Source organism: Notolabrus celidotus, chromosome 18 (assembly GCF_009762535.1).
Source record: "Notolabrus celidotus isolate fNotCel1 chromosome 18, fNotCel1.pri, whole genome shotgun sequence".
Classification (NCBI taxonomy): domain Eukaryota; kingdom Metazoa; phylum Chordata; class Actinopteri; order Labriformes; family Labridae; genus Notolabrus; species Notolabrus celidotus.
In genome coordinates this window covers 8,402,821-8,416,091 of record NC_048289.1, presented here as the reverse complement: position 1 = coordinate 8,416,091, position 13,271 = coordinate 8,402,821, and the positions used below count along the sequence as shown (strand labels likewise).

The window sequence follows — 13,271 nt, the reverse complement described above, 5'->3', positions numbered from 1 at the left end:
GCCGGGCAGAGCAGCCAGCATCTCGAGGGTCTACAGCAGCTACGAGGAGGAGAGGAGGATGCAACGCCCTGAGGAGTCTTACTTTGAATGACACTGAAGCCTTGGAGCGAGTTGCTCTTAGTGTTACTCCTTTGAAACGTCTTTTTAAACCCTGTACCCCTGACCAGCCTCAGCTAAGTTAGATTTAGGGAAGTAGAAAGAGAGTAGAGCACCAAAGACTTTAGGAGAAACCACTTCATGTAATTTCATTTCTTTACATAAAAAGCAGAAATCCTGCAAAGGGTTCAAAATGAGCACAGTAATATATTCTTCCCAGCGCTGAATATATTTTTGAGTTCTGATGATTTTGCTTTAACAAATCAATTTTTCTTGAATGAATATGAATGTGATAGTTTTTAACAGTAATTAGCAGATACTTTATTGCAATTAAACAACAGATTGTAGTAAATACAATAACTAGCAGATGTAAAAAGAGGTTGATCAAAATTGTATTTATTTTTAAAATTGTATTAGATTTGTTGTAACAATGATGCGTGACCATGGACCTTATATTAAAATGGATGCCATGTGAGTGTGTTTGCTCTGAGACCAAAAGACTAAGAGCTTCCCCTCCTGACTGGCTGCAGCATAAATCTGCCTCTGTAACGTTAAGAGTTGGAAAAGAGGCTAAACTGTATAATTTAAATACATGTAAAATACTTTTTCTCAAACATGGTCTCTGGCATTAAAGTTAGTTCTTATCACTCTGATTTTTCACTGCCACTGTGTTTATTTTTCTGACTAGTTTAGTTTGAATTAGTAATTTGATACTATCAAAGATGATTGATTGGCAGCTCTATTGACTAATACTGCTCTTGCAGCACTGTGTGCACCAGATTATCAGAGTAGAGGAGGAACGGTAAGTGGAAACGCAACAAACACAAACACAAACACAAGAGTCATTGAACGTTCCATTACTGAGAGTATCTGCTTTAAACCCACACAAGAATCTGTTCTGCTGTGGACTGGACCCACCTGAGGAAGCAAACTCTTAATCTGTGATTTTAATGCACGTTTCTGTTTGCGTAGGTTTGTCGTCAGATGCTTGGAGGGGGTCTTTTGGCTTCAAAGCTTCAAATGGGTGGAAGTTAAGTTCATATTTTCCTTATATAATACATAATATTTTAATCTGCATTCCTCTAAAGAGGGTACTACAGAGAGGCCGACTTTATATTGCATTTCTATTGAAGATCGGATACTTCACATTTTCTACTGCTCTAAACTTTTGAAGCAAAATCAATCACATTCATGTTTGTGTTTGTTTCACTGTGACAGCAAGACAGCTTCAATTTGATGTTTAAAAAAAAGGTAACATTTTGAAGCCCTGACGCAGCATAACTGAAAACAAGTGTTGTAAGAATATGTCAACAGTATCACAAGAACACCTTCTCTTTGAACCATCCACTGTATTCATCTTTTTAATGTCGGGGAGAAATTTGCATGCAGCCAGATCGTGTCATGGAGTGTATTCACTTAGAGGTTGTAAACTGAAGTAATGCTGCACTCTTTTATTCTGCTGTTTCTTTTTCTACCTGAATGTTGCAGTAGTCATGGGGAATTCAGCTTAAACAAATAATCAAAACAAACGTCCGGACCCCCTTCAGAGTACGTGTTACTGGAAAACCTTGCGTTAAAGAGCAGATAAGACATCTAGCTTTCCAGAGTGAGGAAGTGTGTACTAACAAATCCAACCCTTCTCCTTCTGCGCCTCTGCCTGCAATCAACAGATAAACAGCCAATTGAAACCTCTTTTTTGAAAAGCGCTTGAAGCAGCGCTGGCCAATCATGTTCCTCCTTTCTGCCTTATCTTTAACAGACTCCTAGAAACTGATAGAGCCTCGCTGAGCCTCTGGATTCCGTTCCCCCGCACACTTACCAGCAGTTTATCTGCAGGCTGGAGCCGCTGTGAAATGGCAAACGGTGCCAGAGATATCACTCGACAAATCCCCGACCTGCAGTCCCCTTGTTGTTCCTGCAGCAAGTGAAACTACAGAAAGGATCCTCATACTGCTGCCAGGCTCAAAGTCATGGTGCTTTTATATCTCATTACAAGTAGTGTTCAGCTGTATATTATCTCATGCTATCTCATTGATATTTTACAGACAGATTTCTGCAGCTGATGTAAATGCCAGCGGCAACAATATTTATGAGTGTGACATTTCTGCACGTGCTGCAAACACGACAGCTCTGCCACAACCTACAGAACACAAGAGAACATCAATCACAGCCACGGTGAGGATTTAAGAGAACCCTGCGTACACACAAGTGTTCTTGTTCTCATCATTTTGTCTTATGTGACATCAAAAGAACAAAGGCTGTGTCTTATAAATGGCAGGTCAGGTTCCTTGTTGTTGTGTTTTGCAGTGACTCTGCTTTGATGTGTCTCTCTGCAGGCGCTGTGCTGTAAACAGGTACCGCTCATGTAAATTTGGACAAGCTGCATGAGAGCATTCCTCTGCGGTCACTCACCGACCTGTCTGACTGCTCTCTGGCTGTAAACCTTATCTGCCTGTCTCTCTGCCTGCAGCTTTTCTGCCTGTCTCTCTGCCTGCAGCTTTTCTCTGCCTGTCTCTCTGCCTTCAGCTTTTCTCTGCCTTACTCTGTACCTTTAACTTTTCTCTGCCTGTCTCTCTGCCTGCAGCTTTTCTCTGCCTGTCTGTCTGCCTTCAGCTTTTCTCTGCCTTACTCTCTACCTTTAGCTTTTCTCTGCCTGTTTCTCTGCCTTTGGCTTTTCTCTGCCTGTCTCTCTGCCTTCAGCTTTTATCTGCCTGTCTCTCTGCCTGCAGCTTTTCTCTGATGCTCTCTCTACCTGCAGCTTTTTTCAGCTTTTCTCACTGCCTGCACATCTACCTCTGCCTACAGGCGTTATCTCCCTGTTTCTCTGCCTGCAGGCTGTCTCTGTCAGTCAATCTATCAGCGTTTTTTGTCCTTGGGTCACTGTACTGGCAAATTTCCTCTGCCTGTTCCTCTGCTTGCAGGTTTTATGAACCATGTCTCTCTGCTTGCATGTGTTATTTGCCTGTCTCTTTGCTTGCGACCTGTCTCCTAGCCTTTAGGTTTTATTTCTAGGTCTTCCTGCTTGCATGTTATCTCTCTGTCTGCAAGTTTTATCCATCTGTCTCTGCTGCAATCTGTCTCTCTCTACTTTCATTTTTCCCACCTGTCGCTGCACCTGCAGGTATTCTCTTTCTGCATCTCTGCCTGTAGATTCAATCTGCCATTCTTTCTTGTCTCCTTATACTTGCAGATGTCATCCACCTGTCTCCTTAACTGCAGGTTTCTCTGCCTGCAGGTTTTCCTTGCCTGTCTCTCTTCCTGTCTTGTATCCACCTGCTCCCTCTTCATCGACCTCTGTTTCTGTCACTTCCTGCGGATTTATCCTCCCCGGGAGTGTGCTTCTGCTCCTTTCACAGTATCCATCATCTTAATTGTTTTCCTTTCTTCCTAGCTGTTTCTCTCTGTCTGTCTTTAATGCTTTTATCAGCGGTGCTATTCCTTTTGTTCAAAGAAAGTTTAAAGCTGGCCTTTTGCTTTAACACAGTTTGACTGTGGTTACACCCTTAACTGTGAGGAAAGTTCATTAATTATTAACAAAGATGTATGAAAAAACTGTACAAACCTTCATGTTTCTTGTATGAGTGCTCTGATTCAAATGAATAACTTCTAGGGCTTGACACATAGGGGATATTTTTAACTGATACAAATTTAAGAGGGAAAAATTCATCTTTATGATCTCTACCGTGTTAAGCATTTTCAGATATCTGTTTTGGTTTTCACAATTTTCTTGTTTTGTGTCATTCACTGAAAAAGGCTGATATAATCCATGTGTACATCTGCTCAGCACCAAACAACAAAATCACAAAGGTAGGGACTAACAGGTGAAAAAAGTTAAGCGTTTAGCAGCTCTGAGAGCCAGATGTTTCACTTAGGAGGTGGTGTAGACCAAAATGAAGCTAAAAGAGAGTGAAATAAAGATGCTGGGTGTAAATTTGATGGGATATTGTTAAAAGAATAAGGATAAACACTGATGAGACATAATTAAATGTAGCTGAAGTTTACAGTAGTTGTGGAGCTAAAGGGCAACATTTCAGATTAGAGATTCAAGTTGATCCAACTTTTTGTCTTCCATGAATATTCCAGCTGTGGACACTACAGGGGCAGCCAAGAATACAGCCCCTTCATGGCTTTTGATTGGCACCAGAAATATGATATCACAGACTTTATAAGGACAAATCAAACCCCTAATTTATGGTTAGACACAACCGCAGGAAAGGGAGTTTTTGTGACTAATTGGATCAGGAGATGATTTATATTTTACATGATCATTGTGCCTCCCACCTCTTTCCTCTGTCTGACTCACACTTCAGTCTTTAAGTGTATTAGTGGAAGTGTGTATGCGATTGTGTGTCCATTTGTCTGTGTGTGTGTTTGTGCTTGAATGTGCGCCGGCTCTGTGTTGGGAGGCGTTACTCACGAGGCATGATGCCTTGGTCTGCCAGCTGCTCTCGTGTCCTCCTCTGCTGAAGTCTGAACTGTAGGACTGAAGTTACAGCGAAGAAAAGGAGGAGGAGGGTACGATAGATGGAGGGGAAGAGCAAAAGAAAGGGGGAGGTTGGGAAAGAGATGCAGAAAGACAGGTAAGGGACAGAGAATAAGCAGGAAGACAGATTTCAAGCCACTTTGAATGCTGCCTTTAAAACTAGTATGATCTAGAAAAGTGTTCCCAGTTCAGTTGCAAATAAAAACTACTCTAAAACTTTCAGTGATGGAACAGATGTATTTATGTATGTTTTAATATATGCATACAGAAAACACAGAAAAACAACGCTGCTTGCTCACAAATATTTCTGTGAGCAGGATGTAGGGAATGATAAACACAGCTCCTGGCTTTTAAACAGATCTGCAGGCAGTGTGTGGTCTGCGGCGTGTGCGCACGTTTCTGCAAATGTGTGTGTGTGTAGCGTCGGTGTAGGTGGGAGCGCGGGGTCATAAACATAGAGCCTCCCCCGTGTCTGTTGGTCGGCGTGTGTCTGTGGGTCTCTTTCTGTTCTGTCCTTGTGTCTGCTGTTATCTGAACGTCTCTGATGGGACCCTGGATCTGACACACAATTGGAAATGTTCTGCAAGCTCTCCGGCCTCTTTCTGCTCATGTTCCCTTTAGTTAATGATCTCCCTCAGGTGGTTTATACTCATGCAGATCAGGCCAAACATTTAACATGAACATTTATTGCATTAAAGTCCTCAACAGTTCAAGGTTTGACACAATGAATGAAAGGATGCCACATCAAACATCTGTGTTGGGAGCGCACCTCCATTACATAACAGCAGACCCTTCCCTTCATCTGACATCTGCTTTGGTTTACAGAGAGAGAGGGGTCATGACCTGCTGGTCGCAACATCACAGATAGCAAACACAGGAATTAGTCAATGACTGAAATCTGACCATAACATGTAACTGATACAACCACAGTCAGGGGGAGTTTTTGAATGTCCACTGTAACTACATCACACACGTATACACACAAGTTTTTAACTGATTTATCGGTGAGCAGTCAGAGGGGCTCTACTGGTCAAACTGCAACATTTTCAACCAATCATCTATTATCGTTTTCATCTAACAAGTCAACTGCATCCTATACACCCATGTGACAAATATACCAGTATATAAAATTCAGAGAGGTGGCTTTATACAAGCTGTGCCACAGACATGCACCTTCTGGACCACTAGTGCAGCTGCTACCATCATCCACTGCATATGACCTGACGCTATTGAAAATTCAACCCCAATCAGAGTGCATTACAACCAGCTACTTCACTGCGCAAAGGGAGACATAGTGACCAAACCAGGTTGGACATGTCACTTTTTAACAGCTTTTTTCCCTCATGAGTTCATAACCATGTATTTAAAGATAAAGCAGTAATACTGTTTGATGAACCGAACATGTGGAGAACTGGTTTGAATTGAAGACAATCGGAAACAGCAGAGGTTCAGTCACAGATGTTATCATAGGCTGATCTCAACTACTGTACTGGGGGCTAGCAGAATTGTAGACTCCACATGGCAAAAAAAAAAACTGATGGTGCTCAAAAGAACTACTCAGCTGCACAGAAACTGTACGTTGTAGACTTTGCTGAACACAAAAAAAATCATCAAACAGGAGACTCTACCAAAAATAGACATATGCATCATATACTGGTGCAGCTTACATTCCTGGTTTTTAGGTTACACACTTTAAATCAGAAGTTATCCCATGCTACTTTTAATATGGAAAAGATCCAGTGTTGACTGACTCTTTGTAAACTTCTTTAAGTAATTTTAAATAAATCCACCCAGAGCAAGCAAAACTTCCTTCAGCAGGCAGACACATCAGGTGGAACCAGGCTCCATGTGTTCAGCCATCTGCTTAGTCAAAATATGGCAGGTTTTACTCTCCTGTCATGGAAACGTTAGTGACGATGGAATGTTCCTGTTAATGTTATTAAATTCCTCATGGTGTCTTTAATTCCAGTAAAGGTACAGCTCATTGCTGCTCTGCATTATGTTTCTGGAAAGGTTTAGCTGTACCTCTGACAGCAAAAGCACAGCAGCTGCCACGCATGTTCATCATCATCTAATCTTCTCTGAGACGTTCTTAAAGATTCACGTTTTGTCATTTTCATATGGACAGAGAAAACTTAAGTTTGGGAACGCTGGCGTACCTGGGCATGGCAATGGTTGTTCATATATTTCAAATGTACCAAGATGACGGGCTACTAGTTTGTTTATGTCTGGTCAGTACTGTTAGGTTTAAATGCATGTTAAGGAGGAAACCTTGCTGTTCCTCATCAGGGTGAGTAAATATATCTTGCTCTGTAGTTCACCACTCCATTAACAATTACCACTTGCTCATGCAGGCTTTTTTTTAACTGTGTACAGAAAAACATTGATGTGACATCAATGGGGACTCCATGCAGGTTGTGTCACCACACCATCCACCACTCAGCCTCCCTGATCCTGCCTCTGAACCTTCCTCATCAGTCATCCACGAGTCATCCGTCATCTGTCATCCACTAATCATCCTTCCTTAATTTATCAATACTTTACGAGTGGCTGATGCTGTTATGGTCAGGCAAGTTTAGGTGAAGCAGTTAGTATTTATTTCATTCATTTCATTTGTTCACGCAGTGCATTCAGATGAGGTAGGAGGCTGTTCTGTTTTGTTGGTTTTATGATTTGACGCCACCTGTAGCCTTCTTCTTTGTGTCTTAATTTAGTAGAACTGCATTAACAAATTCATGTTATTATAATTTGTTGTGCTTTAATCAATAAATGACTTCTTTGCCTGAGAACATCCCTAGATTTAAACCGGTTGTAACAAACAACTGTTATCGTTGGCTAATACTGAAGAGCATCCTTGGATTAGACTCCAAGAACCGATCTTTGCTGCTCTGTGTTATGTTTACTGAAAGGTTATCAATAATTCTGTCTGAAAAGGCCCAGCAGCTGCCATATTATCAATTTTTTCTCCTGTAAGCTGTGCGGCGTCTTGATTGCGGAGTGCACATGTTACAGACGGAGGACCCGAGCCAGGCTGTGTAATCACAGATCACTGAACCGTACGATACTCTGCCTCCCCCACTGTTGACTTTGAAACTGAAGACATTTGTTTCAACTCAGAGTTTCTTGACAACAAAGGACACACAAATCCACAGCCGTACTTACAAGATTTCAGATTTATAGTGTAAATAAATGATCATTCGGCCTGGTTTAAACTGGTGAAGTGGCGATAATTACACAAGCGGGAGAAGTGATGCCTGATTTATTGTGCCTCAGACATTCACAGAGAAACAGGCTAATAATAACACCTCACTTTCACACTTAGCTCTCAAAATCTCAGCTGAGACTTGGTGTGTTGTGGGACCTACATGAAGTCTCCTGAACTCCCCTTAAAACCAGGAATGTGTTCACGACAGATGTATGAGCAGCACTGTATAACTTCTAATAAACAGGTATTCCCAAATGAAGTATTGGGTTTATTTTAGTCTAATTCCTCTCCATAAAGTGAAAATCCACCTTAAAACAGGACACCTGTAATTTATTCCAATGGTCTTGGACAGTAAGAGGCAGATTTGTGAGCCAGAACCAGATGCATGAGAGCCAGGACTCCACTACTAAGATCCTGGAGCAGAGCCATTGACACTGACTTATCGTCAACAGTGGAATAGTAAGGTGATGCAGATTTGTGTTGTAGAATAAAATTCACTTAGTACTGAAGCCAAACTGTTCCACAAGTAAGTGCTTTTTTCCTCTCAGTCAGTGGAGGACATAAAGTCTGATAGTAACGTCTGAAAAACACATTTCTACCATCAGTAGTGTCACATTTCAAACTCAGACTCAAAACTAGATGATTATAAAGAGTGGCCAACTCACCAAGCTGACCTTATTACTTTACACTTCATCACATTAAAAATGTAATTGTCTTTCACACTGAGTTTTAGCTCTTCTTATTTCCTTTCCAGGCTTTCCTGATCAAATAAATGATGAATACAAAATTTGAGTGAGATCCTTGGAAAGCTTAAGTCAAACTGTTAACATATTTTCCCTTTAATTGTTAGGTCTCATTTTTTTCTAAAGGGACAAAGTGTGACATTAAAGGCTTGAAAGTTAAATTTTTAATAAAAATGAAGAGCTAAAACTGGTCCTCATTGGAGTTCCAAGCTAACGTAGATATATGGCGTGACAGCTCCCTCGGAGAAAGCAAAAACATTCATAGCTCACCCAATCAAAAAACCTGCATCCTCCATGTAAACAGATGGAACATGGGTCAAACCATAAAATCAAAATACAGGTCAAACAAATGTTTGTCAAACAAGGTTTTCTGTCGTTATAGTTAGTTCTTATCATGGTAATTGATGTCACAGTGTTACATTTTCTGAAAAGTTTAGTTTGAATTAGTTATTTGATGCTATAAAAAGGGGACGTCGATACCACAGATTCACCACCTGATCTTTACTACACAGACTTTCTCAGTGCCTGTCCCAGGTTATTTTGACTTTACTTTAATCCAGTAGGAGGAGGTAGAGGCACGTCTTCTATCTTTATATACAGCTTATGGTTGTTGTGCACATTAATTATGACTTTACATATAATTATCTGCCACTTATTTAATTTTACCCACACTGAGTTTTGATGTAAAATCTTAAGTTACACCTCAACTAATTTGTATTTTAATTATGTGAAGTGACATAATGACTTTATTCATTAGCTTTTACTTTTTATCAAACAGCTGTTAAGCTCTGACGAGCTAACAAAAGTTTAATGCTGCTAATTTTAGTCGTTTTAATCAGCCAAAATGTGTAGGTTTTTCGTATTCAGTGGCATCTGCAATTTTATATATATTCATAATTACTTTCTGTCAAAAACTATTTACATTTCGTATTAAATCAGGTTGCGTCACCATTACCTGTTAGCATGGCTTAATTATATTTAAACTATGCATTAGCTTAGAGTACAAGATTAGCTTTCTGTGCTGATAAAACAGTCTGTTAACTAGACACTCTTGTCGTAGTCATGGACCTTGATTTTTACCGTGGCTTACACCTGTATGTTAACATTTTCAACATAAAGTTTGAATGTAAACATAAACTTGTAACTACAGGCTAACATTGATGCATCTGATAACATTTATACAGACTTATTTTATCAGTTTTGTTCATCAGATTTCTTATTAGTTACAGCCAGGAGCCATCAGTCATTACTTCTTTGATGGTTTGGTGACATGATTATGATTTACCGTGATTAGCACATGTGCAACAGAGTAGTAGAGACAGTTTTAAGATAAACAAATATGAGGTTAGTGAACTCAGTTGTGGTATCAGCTGTGAGATAATAAAAAACAAGACTAAACGAGTAATATTACAAGAATAAAGTTGAATATTTCAGTAATACAGTCATAACAGAATTAAGTTGTGATTTTGGTCTATATTTTATTTTGAAGGGGAGAGTCAGAAGAGCAGCCAGCTGCAATAAGATGAGGAATGTGGAGCATCTTATAAAGTTAACCTCAAGAAAAGGTTTCATGAATAATTTAACTCTGAAAATGCTGTGCCAGAAACAAATATCAAATATCGTAGATATTGTAATAGCAATTTTCAAAACACATTTTTGTGAGATGACTCTATTCTTATAATCTTAGTTGTTGTTTTTTTATTCAATGGAGCCCTGTCACTTGATTGCACTTCTACACAAACTTAGAAGACAACAGTATCTCACCAATGGTTAAACAAAGCTTGCTGTGCATATGAATGTTCATTAAGGTGGGTTAACTTTAAACCTTAAAAGCTAGTGTTACAAACCAGTGTTACACCCAAGCAGCTTTTTTTAAGCCCAATACCAGCTGTAGTTTTACATGTTTTTTTTCTTTACTCTGCTGAACATAATCTTACACCACTTTATGGTTTTGTGTTATTTTAATCCATTTAGCACGCTCACTAGTTTTCTCCACTCTGGGTTGGTTTGAGGTTCTTTAGTGGTGAAGCAGGCAGACAGTAAAATAAAAGCATCTTCTTGTGCTAATTTTAAATAAAGATTGACAGAAAAATAAAACGTGTTACAAAATAAGAATATTTTTACACACCACAATGGGAAAATGTTTTTTTCAGTTCAGTGCTAAAATGGGATTTGTTTCCATGTATCAGGCGAGCTCGATCCCCGTCTTTACTTTGAACTAGTTCTGGATGTTTTGGGTAGCTCAAACAAAACGATCATGTGTCAGTGCAGTGTGGCTGATTTACTCTGAAACACATGTTGACACCTTGTAGTGTTGATTTCACTTATATCTGACGCCTCTGTCACACAATTATGTAATGTTAGTGAGCCGGAGAGCACGGGCCACAGCCCTCTGAGCTGTTAATCAAATCAGCATGAGAACCAGCCAGTAACATGCACATTCACAAAACATTTGGAGGTCCACAGGGAGTGCTTAAATGAGATTTTATCTTCTCTTTTAGCTTCAACCATGCAGCAGCGGTTCCCATGGCTTTGATAACGTAGAGCAGGAGCAGTGAAAACGACACAACTGCTTTCATGGGGTGTAGAGTTTAACAGGAGCTCCTGCATCTTCAAGAAAAACTTTAAATCCTGCAGAACCTGATTGTTTAAGACTCCCCCTGTCATCAGCAGTTATCATAAGGAGTGTTTTATTTCTCATACGCTACATATTTCATGTTTGCACCCATAAATTCACTCAACAAGTCATGCATATTCCTGAACATTAATCCCTCTGACTGCATATTGAGGCACACATGTCCAAAGATGACCTTTAAAGATAGTTTCTTTGCATCTGCGATAAATTACACAGCTGAAGCATCAAAGTTAAAGCAACAGAGAGCCTGAACCTCCTGCTGCTTTTGAACACCACCCCTCATAACGTCCCCTGGAGCACTGGGGGTCATTTCCCACCCCGCCGATCTGCTCTAAACAACTCAGAGGAAAAGCATCATTTACCCTGGAACGCAATTACAGCTCACAGGCAAACTGAAAGTAACTGAAGCTTACAGTTTATTCATACACAGCAGGGTGAAGTGTTGCTTTCAGGGGCAATCATGGTCAATGTATGTGAAGGCTTTGACCAGAGAGCTGGATCTGAGCGCTGTAACATCAGTTACATGTTCCTCAGGGAGGTGGCAGTGTTGGTCAGACTACACACACTTTACAAACACACACTCAGCCTTACAGATCTTCAAAATAAAGCCAAAGAAAGTGTGTGTATGAGCCAGAGTGACTCAAAGTGTGTGTACATGTGAGGGAGGCAAATGAACGCAAAGCCCAGACAGCTGCTGTGTGTTAAGGGGAGTTTAAATCAGCGCTCTACCTTTCCCCCCCTTTGAAATACTCAGGTTTACACACACACACACACACACACACACACTCACACATATGCACACACACTCTCCATCAGCTTCCAATTCAGCCTTATTAAGATAACCTCTGACCCCTCCATAGTGTCTAATCTGTCTTTATCAGCGTGCACAGAGCAGCTCACAGGCTTCCCTCTACAGCAGGTTGGCACAGTGCAAGTGCACTAACCTGCCCGGGACATCACACTGCACGTAGGGATTTTACAAGGAACATCAAAAGAACACGCCCATGAAATAAATCCATCACACTCTGACAGGGCACATCGTAGGGGCTTGATCTTGTATTCCATGTCACATGACCCCAGTTTATTACACACACCTGTCACTCTGCTGGAGAACAAATTGTGTCGACACATGACAGATGAATGACATAATGTGAGCAGCATCTCCTGTAAATGCCAGGTGTTCACATGCAAACTGTGTGCATAAACAGAAAGTGCTCACTTATTAACAGACACAAGGAAGAGAGAAATAAAAGAAGTCACATGTCAGTGGGTTTTTTTTGCTTACCTGATCTAAACTTGCTTCGTATGAGTATGGAGTGCTCGGAGCCCAGAAGAGTCATAATGCTTACAGTACAGTTCCAGTGTTCAAAAGTAGCAAAATAAAGTCACACACACTCAAGAAGCCGTGCACACTTCGACCCCTGCGGCCGCCTCGGGACACCACACTGCTGAGATGAGGTGGAGCTGACCCGGCCTGCCTCATCAACAGCTCTACAGGAACACTGGTGTGAGGAAAAATCATAACACACACACAGGCTGGATCTCTTATTGTGCCTCCGCTCTCCTTGTGTTGTTCTCCTCTCCTCTCCTGTGGGGCTGCTGTGTGTGAGTCTAGGGCCGGATAAGCTGTGGTCCCATCAAGCTGAGAACTCTGAGCCGGCCCAGGACAGCACACACAGATATGCCCTGCTCAGGGAGGGGCTACCCAGCCAGGGTTTCCTCAAGGCCCCACCCACCAGAGCCTGGAGGCTGGACAGGGCCTGGCTGATGACTCTTTCCTCCCCTGCCACTAGTGTAAATATATCAGCCTATCAGCCCTGCTGGCTGTCATTAGAGGGGGAGAGAAGGAGAGAGATAGAGAGGCTGATAGAGGACCAGCAGTACAGCCAAGAGGAGGGGGGAAGTTTCACTTTTTTCTTTTAAACAGGAGATGGAAAGATATTTTTGTCTAGATCTACCTGCATCAACATGTATAATATCTTTGACTGCATACAGATGAACAACCAGTCTCAACCTACTCCAGTTGTACAAAAGTGAAGCCAAAATGAACCCCAAGTCAGGCGCTGACATACTGAAAAAGGTTTTGACATCCCGCCCCTTCCTCTGACA

General features: G+C 41.1%; 1 protein-coding gene across 4 annotated transcripts in view; it reads right to left on the bottom strand.

Moving 5' to 3' along the window:
- Positions 1–12,845, bottom strand: part of myocd (myocardin) — a 35,814-nt gene extending 22,969 nt beyond the window's left edge. The window contains exons 1-2 of one of the 4 annotated variants that reach the window (XM_034707462.1): positions 12,448–12,845; positions 4,514–4,579 (exon numbers count right to left, since the gene is read on the bottom strand). In XM_034707462.1, the coding sequence (XP_034563353.1) occupies positions 4,514–4,579; positions 12,448–12,502 (121 nt within the window). In that variant the 5' untranslated portion in view covers positions 12,503–12,845. The remainder of the gene's footprint in view (positions 1–4,513; positions 4,580–12,447) is intronic. The other 3 variants (XM_034707461.1, XM_034707463.1, XM_034707460.1) reach the window with 3 other exon arrangements.
- Between the last annotated feature and the right edge of the window lie 426 nt (positions 12,846–13,271).